This window comes from Phlebotomus papatasi, chromosome 3 (assembly GCF_024763615.1).
Source record: "Phlebotomus papatasi isolate M1 chromosome 3, Ppap_2.1, whole genome shotgun sequence".
NCBI lineage: Eukaryota > Metazoa > Arthropoda > Insecta > Diptera > Psychodidae > Phlebotomus > Phlebotomus papatasi.
In genome coordinates this window covers 21148384-21166619 of record NC_077224.1, presented here as the reverse complement: position 1 = coordinate 21166619, position 18236 = coordinate 21148384, and the positions used below count along the sequence as shown (strand labels likewise).

Genomic DNA, 18236 nt, shown 5'->3' with positions numbered 1-18236 from the left:
ATTTTACAAAGATTCTTCTCTCAAGGAATATTTTTATTAAAAACGACCACTTGGGGTAAAAAGTAACAAAAGGTAAGAAAAACCGAAACAATTTATGATGTCTCACGGCAAAAAAAACGTCAATTCCATGTGTCGCCGCTTGTCTTTTGTGTGTTTTTTTTCTAAAATAGCTTGAAAATCGTATTTATCGTTTAAATAGAAAAAATGGTGTTTTACAAATGTGTAGAGGAATAAATTTCCTATGAAAATATGTCATCTAGGTATTTTTTTCTAATTTACGGAATCCCGTAACAAAGCGAATCAAAATATGATAATATCCCATGCCTGATACTATTTGCCCCAGCATTTTTGAGAATGGTCACAAAATTACTTTTTAGAAAACGGCTCGATAAACGTATTTCCTTACAAAATAGAGAAAATACTTTCACAAAGTTATAGAACAGTAAATTTCCTAGAAAACTGCGCTAATTAGAAATTTCTGGGGCGTTCGTGTACTTTGTAAAAAAAAATAAAATATCCGTTTTGTGACTTTTTGCCCCAGTCTCCCCTACGTATAATAAAAACAAGTATAATATCGCGATTAGCGTTCATAGTTCTGCGTGTTCTAAATCTGTAGTTGATAAAATTGACAGTGTACTAATTAAATGTGGTCTTTCGTTGTCATTTTTTTTATTAATTAAAAACAAAAATCAATAATTTCTGTAAGATTTTTTTGTTTTTAAAACAGCACTTTAGATTTTTAAACAACGAAAATGCTAAAATTGAACAAAATCATTATTAAAAAATTACTACGAAAAAAAATTGAAAGAAAAGCTTGTACTAAATTTATACTTGCCAAAAAATATAGGGTAAAGTGGTACAAGTTGGACAATAATGGTATAATTTGGACAGGGCTTTTTGTCTTGATAAATTTAGTGCTTCATTTTTATTTGTATATTTTTAATGCTTTAGTTTTATAATTTGTTTCCTTGTGCTTAAAAACAAATTCTGTAGTGTATTTATCAAGAAAAAAGCCATGTCCAACTTGTACCGGCGAATTGTCCAACTTGTAACACTATGTCCAACTTGTATCACTTTACCCTAATTCAGCTTTATTATTAGTACAACAAAAATGAACTCAAAAACCATATTAAAAAACGTTCTTAAAACAATAAATATTCAAATATTTTTATGTTGACTTGTTTTAAAGTGGTTTTTAGTATTTTCTGTTCATTAAGCCCATTTTTTATCACTGCATATTTGTACTAAATACCCGAACAACGTATCACGAAATGTAGACACTGGTTTTTAGTGTAATGAAAGTGAAATGTCTGTCGATTATGAAAAAGATCGAAGTTTCTTTTGGTACTAATAACCAGCGGAAGAACCTTCCCACCGAATTTCAGTAGATAATATTAATTTATTAAAGCTAAGATGATTAGAGGAAAGTAGGACTACTTTGAGCTGTAGGGTTACATTTGTTATACGATTTTTTCGCATATTTCTAAAGGAAATTGTGTCTTAACATGATGAAACTCGGATAGATAAAACAATTGTGGATCTAAACAAAATAAATGTAGCCCCACAGCTCAAAGTAGCCCCATCTGCCTCTATGGAGACAAAATCATATTTAGATGACTCACAGAAATGAGTCTGTGTACTAAACTTAGAACTCAGGTCAAAATCACATTGACAGTAAAATGTTCGCCGTAGCCTCACCGTATTCCGTTTATTTACGTGTTTTTATTGCAATTCTTACGCAAATTGTCAATTACCGTATTACCTTATCTCGTACTCGGTGGCACTAGGTGAAAATATTATACGAAAATTGAAGAAATAAAACGAAAATTCGATAAACGGTAAGCAAAGAAATCTGTACGAGAAATTAATCGTACAGTTTTTTAGCTCACCGTTTATCGCATTTACGTTTTATTTCTTCAATTTTCTTATATTATTTTCACCTAGTGCCACCGAGTATGAGATAAGGTAATACGGTAATCGAGAATTTGCGTAAGAATTGCAATGAAAATGCGTAAATTAACGATATTCGGTGAGCATTTTACTGTCAATGTGATTCTGGCCTTAGAATAGCTCTACTCAAAACCGCCAACTTATTCCAAATACATTGGCTGTCATTTTTAGTACAAGTCATATACTAAAAAAAATTTAGTACAAGTCATGTACTAAAAAACTAAAATGTATTTTACCAAATAATTTAAATTAATGCAAAATTTTTCAAATGGCCCCTTGAAAAAAAATCTAATATGAAGGAAAATTCATTTGCTAAATTTTCACCCTAGTCCATCTCACTCTTTCTGTACAGCATCCCTCAACTGGAAAATTTGAAAGAGAGGGATGTAGTGTACCGAGAAAAGGCTAACAAATAGAACAGAGGGATATTATTGTTATTTTGGGGTTTACGAAGATTACTCACATTGTTATTTGTACAACTTGTTTTATTGTTTTGGTGCGCTTCGCAACCCCTATTTTCAGATGGCATCTCACCCATTTTATGAAATACACCTGTCGTCCTCTCATTCAACTTTCCATCTCACAGTCAAATGGAAAGCAATTTTCCATTGCATGAAAAATAAATAGTATTATATACGAAAATGTAATGTTAATATTAAAATTCACCTCGGTCTTTTGAAGACAAATTCCATCTTAAGATGAGACTCAAATGTCTTTGATATGATAATCTTTCAAGAATAGTTTGCATTGCAAATCAATTTTCCAAATAGAAAATCTCACCCTCTCACTGCCAGCAATTACACGGTTTTGCTGCAATCATTGTGAATTTTTCTCCATAGAGAGTGTTAAATGTAAATAAAACATCTGTTTAAACCCCGAACAGTTGATGCATAGTAAATGGAGCATGTGAAAACAGACAGACTTCATATGGACCATCAATTTCACAAACTGCAATCATTCTGGGTGTGAAAAACAATTTGGCAATTTCCTCATTCGTCACGGACATTGCGACACTGTGAAGCATAAAAGGGCTGCACGAAGGAAATTTCAGTGAAATTTTTCAATTGTAGGGGCTGAACAAATAGAGTCTCCCCCTGTCTTTGATTTTTGCACCCCGATCTCTCAAACTGACCCTCAAGAGGGATTTTAGGATACAACTCTCATAAATGCTGTACAAATTACACTGTTACTATTTAATTTTTTGTACCCTCAATCACCCTCATTAATCACTCACTTTTTTGCTGCTCTTTATGGAGATGTGTCTTAATAGTTTTTTTTTGTTCACCCACTGTTCTTGCACTAACAGATGAAATAAAATTCGGCGTGAATCGCTTAGTTGAGCGAGTTGATTCAGAAGATGAGGACAACAACAACAGTACGTATCAACACAAAACACCACCATCTGTTTGCGATTCGCCTTCAAATCTGAGTGTCGTACGCATCAAATCGCGATCTAGAAGTCGTTCAAAGTCACCAGAGGGATCGAGGTCGAGATCAAGTTCTCCTGAACTTGAAGTTGATTCACCACCACCTCCCAGAATTACCGAATCACCCACAACGGAAATCTCCAGTCAGGTTAGATCTTTTACTTAAACTCCAACTGAACCTATAGGGCTTGACTATGTGTCCTTTGTAACCTTTTTCAGTTAGTTAAAAAGTCTGAGGCATTTTCAGTCTCAGCCTTACTACGACAGGATCAACCAAAAGCCTCTAAATCCCCAACATCTATCTCCAGCACGTTTGACATGCTAAGGTAAGTTATATCAAAGGAAGGGTAATACAGTACGGGGAACTTGAATTCTTTGAAACACTTTTAGGCCAAACTACCCTCCTATGTACGATCACAACATGCTGTCGAGGCCTCTGTTCCACCCTTTTCCCTGGATAGCTGCTGTAGCCCTACAACAAGGTCAACAAGTCGCAAACTCACCCTCCAAGTAAACTAACCGACTACCAATCCCCTACCCCATCAGTTGCACTAAGCTTCCTCTCAACCATTTCAGTTACCATCCAACAACCAGTGAGGATTTTGTGAGATTTCGCAATTTTATGACCCAAACAGCCACAGGTGCAGCATCTGGAAACCACCTCAACTTCACCCACCCTCACCATGTTCATCATCATCATTTTTTCATGCGACAAGGAATGCCACCGCTAATCGGTGACATCTTCTCCTGCATCAAATGCGAAAAGAACTTCTCAACAGCACACGGCCTCGAGGTCCATGCCAGAAGGTCACACAATGGCAAACGACCCTTTGCCTGTGAATTGTGCAACAAAACCTTCGGCCACGAAGTTAGTCTAAGTCAACACAGGTAACGTTCAAATATAATTTAGTTGAACAACACAAAATGGGATAGGACAAAATTTTTCACAAAAATTAAATAATTATCTTAGGGCTGTGCATAATGTAGAAAAGGTTTTCGAGTGCAAACAGTGCGGAAAAGCCTTTAAGAGATCGAGTACCTTGTCAACACACCTCCTTATTCACAGTGACACGAGGCCATACCCGTGCTCCTTCTGTGGCAAGAGATTCCATCAGAAGAGCGACATGAAGAAGCACACTTACATTCATACTGGTAAGTCAATATTCTAATGTATTCTTTTCTTTGGATATTTCTCTAAAAAAAAAACAATAATTCACCAATAATTGTTTTAAAAACTAAAAATCCGTATTATTATACAATAGCCAAGATCTATAAATTTTATCGATTCGTGGAATTATTAAAAAAAAAAAAACTTACCTTGAAAATTTTACTTGAAACTGTCTATTTGGGGCCGTAATTGATAATGGTTCCAATCATTCCAATGTTCCAAGATCTGAAAGCAGCAAGAAAAACAGATAATTTCGGTTGTAAAATATAGAACTGCACCTAAAGAAAGTGCTACACGGAAAAAAAATATTTTGTAAAATTGTTCGTAAATGTTTGTGAAATCGTATGAAGGACTTACGAAATGCTTGTGAAACGTATAACCCAGAAACAAGTTCGTAAAAATTTGTACTTTTTTCACAAACATTGTTCGTAAAATGATCTTTTGACGAACATTCGAGTGGTAACTGACGTTATGTAGAATTTTAAAGACTTAGGGAAATCACCTCCTTTCGGGTGCGTCAGTGGTGTTTCTCTTTTCAGGGACACGAAAAACACACAGGATTCTTTTCCAAAGCTTTCGGCGCTCTCTGACCAATGTCCAGTAAAGTGCTCCCGCAGAGAGATCCCAAAATTCCCTGTGTACCCTCATTAGGAGTAGTGGAGATAATTTCAAGACAATTTTCAGAGACAATATCACAGTTTGACCACTGAGGAAGGCGCACTGCAGCGCCGAAAGCTTTGGAAAAGAATCCTGTGTGTTTTTCGTGTCCCTCAAAAGAGAAACACCACTGACGCACCCGGACGGAGGTGATCTCCCTAAGTCTTTAAAATTCTACATAACCAGTTACCACTCGAATGTTCGTCAAATGATCATTTTACGAACAATGTTTGTGAGAAAAGTACAAAATTTTACGAACTTGTTTGTGGGTTATACGATTCACGAGCATTTCGTAAATCTCCCATAAGATTTCACAAAATTTACGAACAATTTTACAAAATATTTTTTCTATGTATACAATTTTCTAAAAGTAAGCCTTGGTCATTTTAGGCTTGAGCTTTTACTTAAAATTCTGAAAAATAATAGATAACGAATTTGTTATCGAAATTCTTTGATTTATAAGTATCATATCAGTACGGCTTTTAACACTAAACCTACCAAAACCCGGTCAAATGGACCGGTTTGAAAACATATTAAAATTAACACATCTTTAAACGGTACAATGTTGCTATGGAACTGAATTTTTGAATGAATTTGTTAAAATATGCATGTAATATATTTTCCAGTGTTTTAATTTTATTTTTTTCCTCTTTTCAAAGAAAAATTTATTGAGTATCCTACCGTACCGCGGTCTGTCATTTGACCGAGCGAACTAGAAAAAACGGGCAAAAACGGTCAGTAGATTTAGTGTTAATGCGTAAGGTTCCCTTTTTCGTTATTTATTTTAAAGGATTTTCAACATAGGATACTGGTCAAAATGGGCCTAAAGACCTAAGACCTTGGTTAAAGGGGGAGGGGGGGGAGGGGTAGGCAAGGGGAGAAACAGGAAAACAAAGTATCATACAATCTGAAGGAGTCCCCCGGTAAAAATCCCGAAAGAGTCAAAACAGCGAACGCCAAAATCCCAAATGCTAAAATCCCGGAAGCAAACATCCCGAAAAGTCGAAATCCAAAAAACCCAAAATCCCGAAAGACAAAATCCTGAGAGTCAAAATCACGAAAAGTTAAAATCCTAAAAGCCAAAATTCCAAAAGTCAAAATCCTTATACTGGAGACAAAAATAACCTTTCTATGTTTTGAAAAGTTATTCTACATACTATCCTACGTATAATTTCGTCCCTTTCAGGATTTTGACCATTTAATTTTAGCTTTCGGGACTTTGGCTTTCCGAGATTTTGGGTTTTCCGGATTTTAGCTTTCGGAATTTTGATTTTTCGTATTTTTGGCTTTCGAGATTTTAACTTATTCAGGATTTCGACTTTTGAAGTTAAACTGAAATGTAAAAGTACCCTTTCTAATTTTAAAGCCAACTCTGAGTACCGCTAGAACCTTTAAATACTCAAAGCTTACAGTCGAGCTTTTAAAATGTAAAAAAAAACTTTTTATACTTTGAATAGGAAATAATCCTGAAAATTTAACTTAATTCTTTAAGCTCTCTATCCCAGACTTGAAAAAGAAACCTTAAAAATCTACTGAATTACCTAACAACGGTGTACCGTATACAACGCGGTATATATGGAAAAGTGGTACTTGAGAGTATTGTAAGCGCTCTAAGTTCCAAAGTTTCATAAATCCAAAGATATTGCAACTCTAAATCTCTCTTGAAGACCCCAAAATGATTAAAAGCTGATTTAATTGAACCCAACTTGGGATTTTCAACCATTTTCCCTAGTATGCATCCCATCTTGCGTGAGTGCATAAATCATTGTGGGTGGGACTTTCGCCTGCCGACAGTCTCTCTCACTCTCTCGAGGAGTCCTCTAAGCCTTTCGGCAATATCGTCCACATATACTCTGGAGCATTATTTCATAAAATGCACCATAGGGGAGTATGGGTTAAAGAAGCATACGCCATAAATTTCTCCACTGACAGTCCCGGGAAAGTTCCATGGCTTTAATTAGTAAATAATTCATCGGGGATAGGCCAACACACGGCAGTGGTGCGGGTGCCATGAATTACGTCTCGGGAGGAAATTCAAGCTCGCGCACACCATTCTCTCTGTGCACTCTTCACAACCCTTTTGTTTCACCCATAGGCAATCCCCCCTTGTCCCTCCTCTCTCTCTCTCTCACACTCTTGCCAATCCGGAAAAGCTCAACCAGGGATTTTTCAGTGCAGAAAAGGGTTAAAGGGATTTTACTGTGAGGGATACATTATATGCAGAAAAGGAGAGAATATTTGGTGTCTAACAAAATACCATTGCTGCAATTTCCCATTTCGCGCGCATTTTCTCACTTTCTCAGACACTCAAACCCCCTTCCTCTGCATTTCACTGAATTTTCCACCCTCAATGGGGATTATTTTCCATTTTATACACATATATTCACTTGTGTGAATGTGTGTGGTGCAAAATGATGATACTCTTTGGTTGTGTTAGCTCCACCCTATACTATATAATTTCCATTTTCCACCATTTCCCTCAAAGCACTGCTCTTTGAATTTTATTCACTGGCACATCTCGCAAGATTCCCCCATTTCCCGCGTGCCCAAAAGATTAGGATCTGTGAGAGGAAAATGGCGATGGAAAATTCGCCGAGTGGTTGAATTCACAGACATTCGAACAGTCTGCGAATTTTTCTTTCCCAATATGTCTAGCAAAAATTTTATAAGCAATGTAAACCAATTCATAAAACACTTTAAATGAGGTTCAAAATTATAAAGAATGACATAGCTAACTAAAGATCGCCATCTTGAATTTTTGAAATTAATAGTTTAACCAATTCGGAAATCCTTATTTCTAAACCGATTTTATTAAATTTGGTTTTTTTTTTGGAAAGGTCTTGAAATTTCCAATCCAGCTGCAACAGTCTCAATCGACAATGAATCTGTAAAGTACCCGTAAATAATTTTTTTAACTTTTACATATTTTTAAATTTTAAAATATCTTTTTTTTAATATTTTATTTCTGTCTGTAAACTCGTTACCCAATTAAAAGCCAAACGGCAAGAGTTATGAAACTTCGGTCTTCTTCAAATGACAGTCGTATTCAACAATTTGATCTTTAACCAGTTCAAATGAACTTAGATAGATAAATAGGTAGTTGGATAATGAGCTGACGTGATGGATATTCTTATTACTTTATTCTTATGTTATTTCACCTCAAGAAGAAAAACAAATTTTCTGTCTTGCCCAGAGCTTTCGGTCCGGATGTGGACCTTCTTCAGTGGTCAACTAAACTATGTTTTTTGATTTCCTGAAGTTCGTTATTTTTGGAAAAATAGAGGAGCATCACCAGAAGTAATCACTTGGGAAGGTTTTAACTAATAGATAATTAGTTTTCTTGCTACTTTTCTAAAATTTGCTTTTTGCAATAGTGGCTTTGATATGCTTTGATTTGAGAGAAAGCGCCAAAATCCGTCCGTTGCATCCAGGCCTCCGTTTGGGCCCATTATGCTTCCGCTTTTGTGGTTATCCCTTGCTAAAGGGTTTTATGTATCGATCCAGCCGGTCTTCGGACGAATTCCACTAGACAGGCCGACTTTAGTTTTGGTAGGTCATTCCAGGCAAATACCGCCTTACCTATCAGTACTCGTCTGGTATTGTAAACACTGGGACAGTCACAAACACAATGTAAGACCGTTTCCTCAGCGTTGTTGTATCCTCTACAGATTGTGCTGTACTGTACGCCCAATCTGTTGAGGTGTCTTTTTTAGACAGTGTCCGGTGAGAAGATTAGCAAATTGCCGCGCTTTGCAGCGGTTACTGCTCACCAGGTACTCCGTCCTTTTTTGTCCATAAGTGGCATGAACACAGTCTAGAAACGCGACAGTTATATGTAGCTGTTCAGACTGCTTGGGGTTGCGTGAGTAAGTCCTCCTAAATGATGATTTTCTTCATTTTGGGGGACACTCCAATGGCAGGCTCGGGGCCGATAAGTTCAGCCTTCGCTCCTGCCACCGCGAGGCGATCAGTCTCCTCATGACCCGCAAAAAAGTTGAAGCCACTTTTTCACATTCCATTATAGATCCTTGGAATTTTTTCTGCATTCGTGACCGTTACACGATATATGTCACAAGTAAGGTGTGCCTTGTACACAGGACCCTGTGCCTTGTAAAGAGGGATAAATATTCTATATTTCCATCTAAAACTTTTTTCGAAACTCCAAATATAAGCTGAGTTTGGAAGCAATTTATGAGTTGGCTTCAAACAGCTCCGTATAAAAAAAAAAACCTTTTGCCAGGGGGTAGCCCGCAATACCTCAGTATCCAGGCACCCAATGCAGAGCGATCTCACACTTAAAACTATGTGTAGTAAAAGATTCCCCAGAAAAAGCTACTCAAGCCATTGTGAGAAGGCGTCGACCTTGAGGAAGACCTAGGACAAAATGGCTCAATCAAATTCAGCCATTGGAGCGCATTGAGATCGGACACGAACATATTCCTGAAGTGGTAGAGGATCGACAAGCCTGGGCTGTTAAACTGGATGTCATGGGCCCGTGACCCCAATGGGGATAAACGGTTAAAAATGATGCAGATGACTTTGTGTAGTGTTTATTAGTTTTCAATCATTTTGGGTATTTTCCAACGAATAATTTAAATAATAGAGAACCGGTAAGCGTCGGGGGATGGGATAGCTTAGAAAGAGCCGATTCTTCCCAAAGCTTTCGGCTCGGACTCCAAGCCTTTGACCACTAAGGAAGGCTTGGAGTCTTAGCCGAAAGCTTTGGGAAAAATCGTCTTTTCCTAAGCTACCCCATCCCTCGAAGCTCACCGGTTCTCTATTATTATTTTAGTTTTCTACCATCCTCTATCGAAAGCCAATTTTTATGGGGGGTCACTAAAGTTTTAAAGTAACTATCTCCAACAATGTTGCCTCTAAGTTCATCATAAAAAATAAAACAGACAAATTACTGTCTCTTTAGAACTCGAGCAATAAAAACGTACCCAAGAATTTGAGGTTTATCACTGAGGAATACAAAGCAGGAAGGATGAGAAATGAATCTCACCAAAAAATGGTTGAAAAATTATTGATTAAAATCCCAGAGCTTTTCTACAGTGAAGGTAAAAAAAAATCTGCCAAGGGTGGTTTACCCCAGTCCCAATCATCTCAGAAAACAGCAGAAGCAAAAAAAAATGAAAATGGAAATCATGCTGGTAAAAAAAAAGAAGGAATTTATACGAGAAAATCTCAAGGTAGTTTGCTATTAAATTTATGGTGGAAAATATCTTCGTGCTCTGGCTAAAATTCGTTGAGCTTTCTCCGAGTGGGTTGGGCGGATAACAATCCGAAAAATCCCAGCCCTTTTTGGAAAACCTTAATGGGGTGGTAAAAAGGGGTTTTCACACACAAACACATACACACTTATATCAAACGAATATTCATTTCCCAAGGAAAATGGTTGGATGTGGGGTAAAAGTGGTGTCTTAAGCGACTCCCAAGACAGACAACTTGATTTAGGGGCTCACATTAAACCAGTTTTAATCTCTCTCTGTGTCTAACCCCCAACCCAAACCCCCAATTCGTTCAACATCCACAAGACAGAGCTATGAATTTTCCAAGAAGTCGACAATTAAACAGATTCACTTGATTTATCTCGATTAATTCGGTGCAAAATTTTCCCAGAGACGGATAGCTTTTGAGAAGGGCCCTTTCCGTAGACACGATAAATGGCACATAATTTAATATTGAAATAACTTTTAGTATCGCAAGTGAAGGTGTTGAAGAGAATAAATTAAATGCCTCCTCCTGCTGCCCCCCAACAAAGAAAAGGGGTTTAATGATCCTGACACATTGCCTTCCCATTGTGATTAATTGCAAATGCGGGAGAGTGTTTTGTGATCACTGAAGCTACTCTCTCTCACTCTACCTTTTTTTATCATCCTGGCTGATACCATATACCAGAGGATCGTGAAATGAATCCAGCGCACGTTTTTGGGCTGATTGAAATGGGTAGAGAACAAATTAAATTCCATGAAACAGAGTGTCACACAAACGAGGATAATAAGGATGAGCTTTCCAATTAAATGTACTAAATCCTTGTGTGAGCAATTTACACCGCGATTGAGATTCACAATTGTCACTCGTAACACTCTGATTTTCAGGACTTAAGGGGGGAGGAGAGCGCGTTGGGATAATGGTTAAATGTGAATAATTTTTTATTCAGGACACCGTATGTCGTCAATTAAAGTCATTTGCATTTTCATTCACTGCTTTGTACGCCTTTTCTCATTCACCAACATTACCCTAAAGCACAAGGTTGATGATTAGGATCAAGCCCTGTTGGCTAAATTGGATAAATTACAAAAATTTCAAAAAATGTTGAAAAAATGAAAAAAAAAAATATTATCAGACTCTTCATATTTGGGTTCAGAAATACATAGGAATCTGTATTTTTATCTATTTTTTCTATATTTCTATATTTTTCATTAAATAATTGCTTACAATGTCACAATGCCTAAAACCACGCAAGTTGAACAGATCAGTATTTTTCCTGTTTCTTTTTCCTGATGATTTTATGTGAAAAGATTTTGTTACAAGTTGTTTATCATACATCTGACGAATAATTTACCATGACATATACAACCTACAAAGGAGCTTTTCTACCGTTTTGCTCTGGAGGTTGGGCACCAAAGCTAAGACGGCGGCGGTGGATGCAAAGTCATAATAATCTCTCACATAAATCTTATTGTAATGTAAATCTTTTGTATAGTCCCTTAATTGTAAAATGCTTTGCTTGGGGCATGAATAAATGTTTATTATTATTATTATTATTGTAACGCGCTATTAAGACACTGTAGATGAAATAAATTATCTATCTATCTAAATCTTTCAGTTTTACAGCTTTCTAACCAATTTAAAATACGGATTCTACTTAAAAAGAATTATTAAATTATTAAAATAAAGATAATTTTTGAATGTAGGGGAAAGGCTCATAATTTTGGCCAGTTTCTTATTTTGGACACTTTGAGGATAAAATTGAACACTAAAAATAAATTGATTAAAATGATGGATTTTTAATCCAATATTTGATGAATAATGAATTCTATCTAAATATTTGTTCCTTTTGGGAGATTTTAACACTAAATACGTTAAATTTTGAATATGATTGGAGTTGAAATTGCTTTGTTGAAAATTTAGTGTGAGCAATTGCTTATGAGAAATATGACAGAACTTTGTGTTTACTGTGGTGAAGTACTAAGAATGTTTCTTCGCTTTTTTTAAGTGATATTATTGAATATTCATTGAATATTGTGTTGATTCACGTTAGTGGTGATTTGTACATTTGACCTGAAGTGAGATTTGCCTTGTCAATTAGATTTTTCGTGTGAAAAATGGGAAAGTTTTTTAAGACATTTACCAGTAAGGTGATGGCTCTTATTTTGGACAGGTGTTTTTCTCACGAAATTTTTTAACAGGGATTAATTTAACCGGGGATGCATAATGGGCCCAAAAGAAAGCCTGGGTGCAGCGGTTCCGCGATGAACCGCCCCCGCTGTAATCTAATCTAAATCTAATCTAATCATACTTTTTGCACAAACATTGTTTGTAACATAGTTACTGGACGAAATTTTTTCCTCGTGCATTTTTGTTTGAACAAAAATGTCAAAATGACAAAATTTTACAAATATTTTTCTGTGTGTTTACAAACATTTACGAACAATTTTATGAAATATTTTTTACCGTTTTAATACTTTTAGCAAGCCGTAGTCTTTAATATCACTCGTAAGTAGGGGTCTCATGTAAACAATATTCTTACATTGAGAAAAAAGGGGTGCGATTAACTTTTTTCCTCATACTTTTTACATACACTTTTTAGGTGTAAAAATATATCAACATTTTTTAATGTTAATTTTACACCTTTTTATGTGTAAAATTATCATAAAATAGAGTATTTTTAACCCACAATATACCTAAAAAGCATAATATTTACACCGATTTCGGATCAAAAATGCAAGGTAAAATTAACATTTCCGGAATGTTATTTTAACTTATTCGGATTTCTCTCACTCATGCAGTCACTAGAGCCTCCTTCCTACGAGATATTTTCTTTGTTACGGAATAGTCTCAGTCAACATTATTATAGAAGGCCTAACTAAGAGCCCTTCAATCTAAACAAATCATTCATTTAAAAAATTTTTTCAACCTAGATAAGAGAGACGGATACCCTAATAAATTTTGATTTAAGTAATACTTTGATAGCTAAAAAAAGAACTAAAAGTATTTTTAAACAAATTGCCTCAATCTATATTTTTGATTTTTTTAATATTAAATTTGTAAAAATTGTTGACAAAGTATTTTTGGTATTAGGAACACTTTCCTAAGTTTGTAATATGCGATTTATTTTCAATTTAATCTGAGATTGTAATACCGTATTATATTTGTGATCGACTCTTTTGGCGGAGGGGATGGTTCAGCTAAAGAACCCAAGGCGATATCTTTAACCGTTAAGCCTTTAACTGTAGTGCCAGCCAGACAAATTAACTGCCGGACGCATAGACTATATTTCTTTTTAAGCATGATAAAAATATTTTTGTATGAATAAAGGTAGCATTTGCATCAATTCTATCTTGTCAAAACATTTAAATACTCTTTAAAATAGTTCATGTGGGTTAAGTGTACCAAATTCCGGTCAGCTTACAATTCCGTCCACATTTTTTGTTCCTCAAATTTCCACGAATTTTTAATTTTTGCATAGAGTTTATACAATGCAAAAAAAATATCTCTTCGACGAGCAAAGTGATCTGAAAAAGACATTGGAAGAATTCCGAAAGAGGAACTATGAGAATGAAAATGGCCGGAATAAGCCACCAATGCTATGTCTACATTTTTACTCATTTTAAAATCTATTAATATTTTAGATAAAATAAAGACGATAAACTATCTAGAAGTTTACACTCCTTATAAAAAAAGTAACAAAAAAATCAATTTGCATTAAAAATATTACATTTCAAACTTGTGACTATCACTGAGAGAAAGCCGAAAAAGTTAAAATAACATTCCGGAAATGTTAATTTTACCCTGTAGTATTGATCCAAAATCGGTGTAAATATTACCCTTTTTAGGTGTATTAGGGGTTAAAGTTACCCCTCTTCATGTTAATTTTACCCTTAAAAAGGTGTAAAATTAACATTAAAAAATTCTGATATATTTTTACACCTAAAAAGTGTTCAAGTTATGAGGAAAAAATGTTATTCGCACCCACTTTTTTTTCTCAGTGATGGCGCTTGCATGCAACTATGCCGAAATTTGGCACACTTACCCTATTTTATTCTTTTAAATTTAATTCAATTTTAAGTAAAACATTTGAGCAGTTTTTTCCTTTCGAATAACTTTTCAAGAATTTTTTTTCACAATTCCAAATATTTCAATCCCTAATCTTAATTCCAGATCCCTCTTTTGGAGAAAGATTTCAATCTCATTCGCGAGTCACCCTCATTTTGTAATTTCTAAGCCATCCCCCCATAGCAATAGAATTCAACTCGACAGACTCATAACACTCGGATTTTTATGTCACTAATTACAAGAGTCTCATTGTTTCAAGCGGAATCAAGGGAAAGGACTAAATGGTCTAGGGTGCTTTTAAAGGTATCTCTCATTTTGCAGATGGGTCACATCTTGAAGCTCTTAGAGCAAATTCATTTATTGCAGCTTGGATTCATGATACGGTAAATCCGATGATTTCGATAATTGCAAGGATAATTCGTCCCTTGGGTAATTTAGAGTGAAATAGCAAAAGGGGAAATGGGTGATTTCGGAGGCACTTTGCATCACAGCAGGGCATCCTCTTGCACAGAGATTTTTGCCAGATGATCTCCATTTGTCACTCCTCCGAGATAATTCATTGCTTGGTGAATTCAATTAAGACCATTATGATTTTTCCCGATTAGTTCTTGTGGCATGATGTTGGGTGGATGGAAAAATCTTTGCAATTTTTCACTTATTTTAATGAATTTTTTTCTAATTCATCGTATACATTGTTTTTCTTTCACTTTGGTCATTTGTCAATTTTTTTTTCTTTTCTCCCTAGGATTTTTCTTATTATTATTATCGTCTTTTGGGGGGATTTTCTGTGTAATCCTGTTAAATATTTTTTTCCATCGAGAGGGGAGACTCTGAGAAAGTCGACAACCATCGAGAAAAATATCAATCCAATAAGAGTGGAAATTGTGTTGAAATTTGATCCTTCGTGCAATTTTCCCATTTCTCTGGGGAAGGTGATTTTTGACGGTTCACTCTCTAGAACAAATCCATCAGATATATCCCTCAAATCAACCCCTATCACAGCTATGACAAAAAAATATATATAGTCTAACAGAGAATGGGATGATAGAAAATTGAATTACAACCTTCAATAATTGCCTGAGATCATTCACGCATTTTACCATCAACCACAATCTTCCTTGGCCTTGTGCCAATGATTGTCGCATCAGAAAGATTACAAATGATTACTATTGATTTGGAAATTGATTTTTGGCGACAACAGAAAAAGCCCTCGAGGCGCCAAATTGCCCTAATAGTGAATCAGCATGGATTCTCGTCTTCGCAGAGTTGATCAGGATAACAGATAAGGATAGATAAAGAAAAGAGCAAATAAGATTTATTCATTAATTACAATGAATTAATATTAATTTAAATATACAGTGCGACTCCTATAGTTTAAGCTCACAAAGTATCAAAACTTCTAAAATCATACTGTAGGGGGAAGTGGGGCACTTTTGAAAGTGGGGCACCTTTGAAATTAGGATATTTCACATATTTTTAAATAAAATCGAGCCTTATCGAGAAGGTCATCATTTCCCCATCCGCTTATTCCTATCAGGATTGCAGGCCTAGGACACCCAGGTTAGCAACCCACTTCTGTCGATCCTCCACCACTTCAGAAAAGTATTCACGGTCAATCCCAATGTGCTCCAAGGCAAGATCCTGAATTTGATTCAGCCACCTTGTCCCAGGTCTGCCTCGAAGTCGACGTGTCCTCACGAGTTTTTGATAAAAATTTGAGAGCCTAACAGGAAAATATTTTCGAAGATACCGAGACTACAGCTAAGAAGCGCTCAAGCGAACATCGAAGACTTTGAAGCGCGATTTCTCCATTTCCCTTTTTAACGATTTTGTTGAAACGAATTAAGATTTATTCCCTTCGGAATTAAATTCTTTTCTAGTTGAACTAAAACAATTGCTAAATTCCAAATTTGCTATAATTTAAGGCACGTAAAATAAAAATTTTCCTTTACAATGCTTTTTTTAAAACCCTGAAAAAAGTTTCAATTTCACGATTTTCTTTGGGTTCTCTTAGTTCAACTGAGAAATACACTTATGGAAGGCTATGAAATACACTTATGGCTTATGGACGCATTTCAGTGTACAACTTATTCACTCACTATTTTGTTAATTTTTTTTCAAAAAACAATTTAAGCACTTTTAATAAGTATACATCAGAGTTTCAAGAAGCTTGGTCGTTTCTGTGTTCCTTAAAAAAGTAGTCCTAAAACCGCTATTTTTTGCCTTCGAATTTGGGAAACCCCCTTAACCCATTAAAAAAAATTATATAAACGAATAGAGGAAACCAAGTTAGGATTGGCCAAGGGTAGTACTAGAAAGTATAAGAAATATTACGGCGTTATCACACTTGCACATTAAAATTTTAATGTGATTCACATTAATTGTCGCTTGTGAGCGTCCAAACATGTTATTTGTGTCTTTGAGTCACTTAATACTTTGGGTTTTTCTAATTATTGATAAAGAAGTGGACTTGGCCTGCAAAAATAAGTTTAAATTTACCTAAAGCATAAATATTTTTCACATTAAAAAATTAAAGAGAAAATCGCATTAATTTTTCACATTAATGTTATAAATCAATTTGTATCAAATTTGCGGGTCAAGTCTACCCTTTTATCAACAAATAGATCAAATTTTGAATATAAAATGATTCAAACACACAAATTACACATTTGGACTCTCACCAGCGACAATTAATGTGAATCATATTAAAATTTTAATGTGCAAGTGTGATAACACAGTTAAGTTAGCCACAACTTATCAAATTTATAATCAAAGTAAACACACATCAACTAAGGTAAAGTGGTACAAGCTGGACAATGATACAAGTTGGAAGGGGTTTTTTTCTTGATAAATTTAGTACTTCATTTTTATTTGTATATTTTTAATGCTTTAGTTTTGTAATTTGGTTCCTTGTGCATAAAAACAAATTTTGTACTGTATTTATCAAGAAAAAAGCTATGTCCAACTTGTACCGGCGAATTGTCCAACTTGTAACACTATGTCCAGCTTGTATCACTTTACCCTAATTCAGGCTACCCTATTAAAGGTTATTTGAACCCAGAACAGGTATACCGTAGAGCAAGCCATTTACGACTTAACCTACAATATCTTCTCGAACAACAAAGTAACAATAACTAATATGTAATAGCTAATACGAGTGCTTTTAATCCTGGGTATTTTAAAATGCCTTTCATTGCATTATCTACAGGTGTGTCTTGGATAATCTGTCTTTTAACTTCTTAAAACATTTCAACTTCCATCTGTTTGTTCACTGAGAGAAATCCGAAAAAGTTAAAATAACATTCCGGAAATGTTAATTTTACCCTGCAGTATTGATCCGAAATCGGTGTAAATATTACCCTTTTTAGGTGTATTGGGGGTAAAAGTTACCCTTTTTCATGTTAATTTTACCCTTAAAAAGGTGTAAAACTAACATTAAAAAATGTTGATATATTTTTACACCTAAAGTGTTAAAGTTATGAGGAAAAAAAGTTATTCGCACCCTCTTTTTTTCTCAGTGTTAAAATACTCTGAAGTGTGTCTCAGCTAAAATAAAAAGTCCGGAAGACTATCCAAATAGGAGACTTTGAATCTAAATATCCTGATCGGGTATTCAAATTGTTGTTAATCTTATATCTAGAATACAAGCAAATCACCCCAATCTCGTAGGTGGATAGTGATAGTGCTGGTGAATGATGATGAGAATATGGCCCAGAGAGGGCCTCAAAGTGAGTGTCAATGGTCTTTGCGTG

At 35.2% G+C, this 18236-nt stretch overlaps 1 protein-coding gene across 1 annotated transcript in view; it reads left to right on the top strand.

The window, feature by feature from the left end:
• Positions 1 to 18236, top strand: part of LOC129805780 (zinc finger protein Gfi-1b) — an 82664-nt gene that overhangs the window by 28323 nt on the left and 36105 nt on the right. Inside the window, exons 3-7 of the mRNA XM_055853919.1 lie at positions 3257 to 3525; positions 3597 to 3703; positions 3768 to 3887; positions 3954 to 4265; positions 4348 to 4529. Of these exons, the coding sequence (XP_055709894.1) occupies positions 3257 to 3525; positions 3597 to 3703; positions 3768 to 3887; positions 3954 to 4265; positions 4348 to 4529 (990 nt within the window). The remainder of the gene's footprint in view (positions 1 to 3256; positions 3526 to 3596; positions 3704 to 3767; positions 3888 to 3953; positions 4266 to 4347; positions 4530 to 18236) is intronic.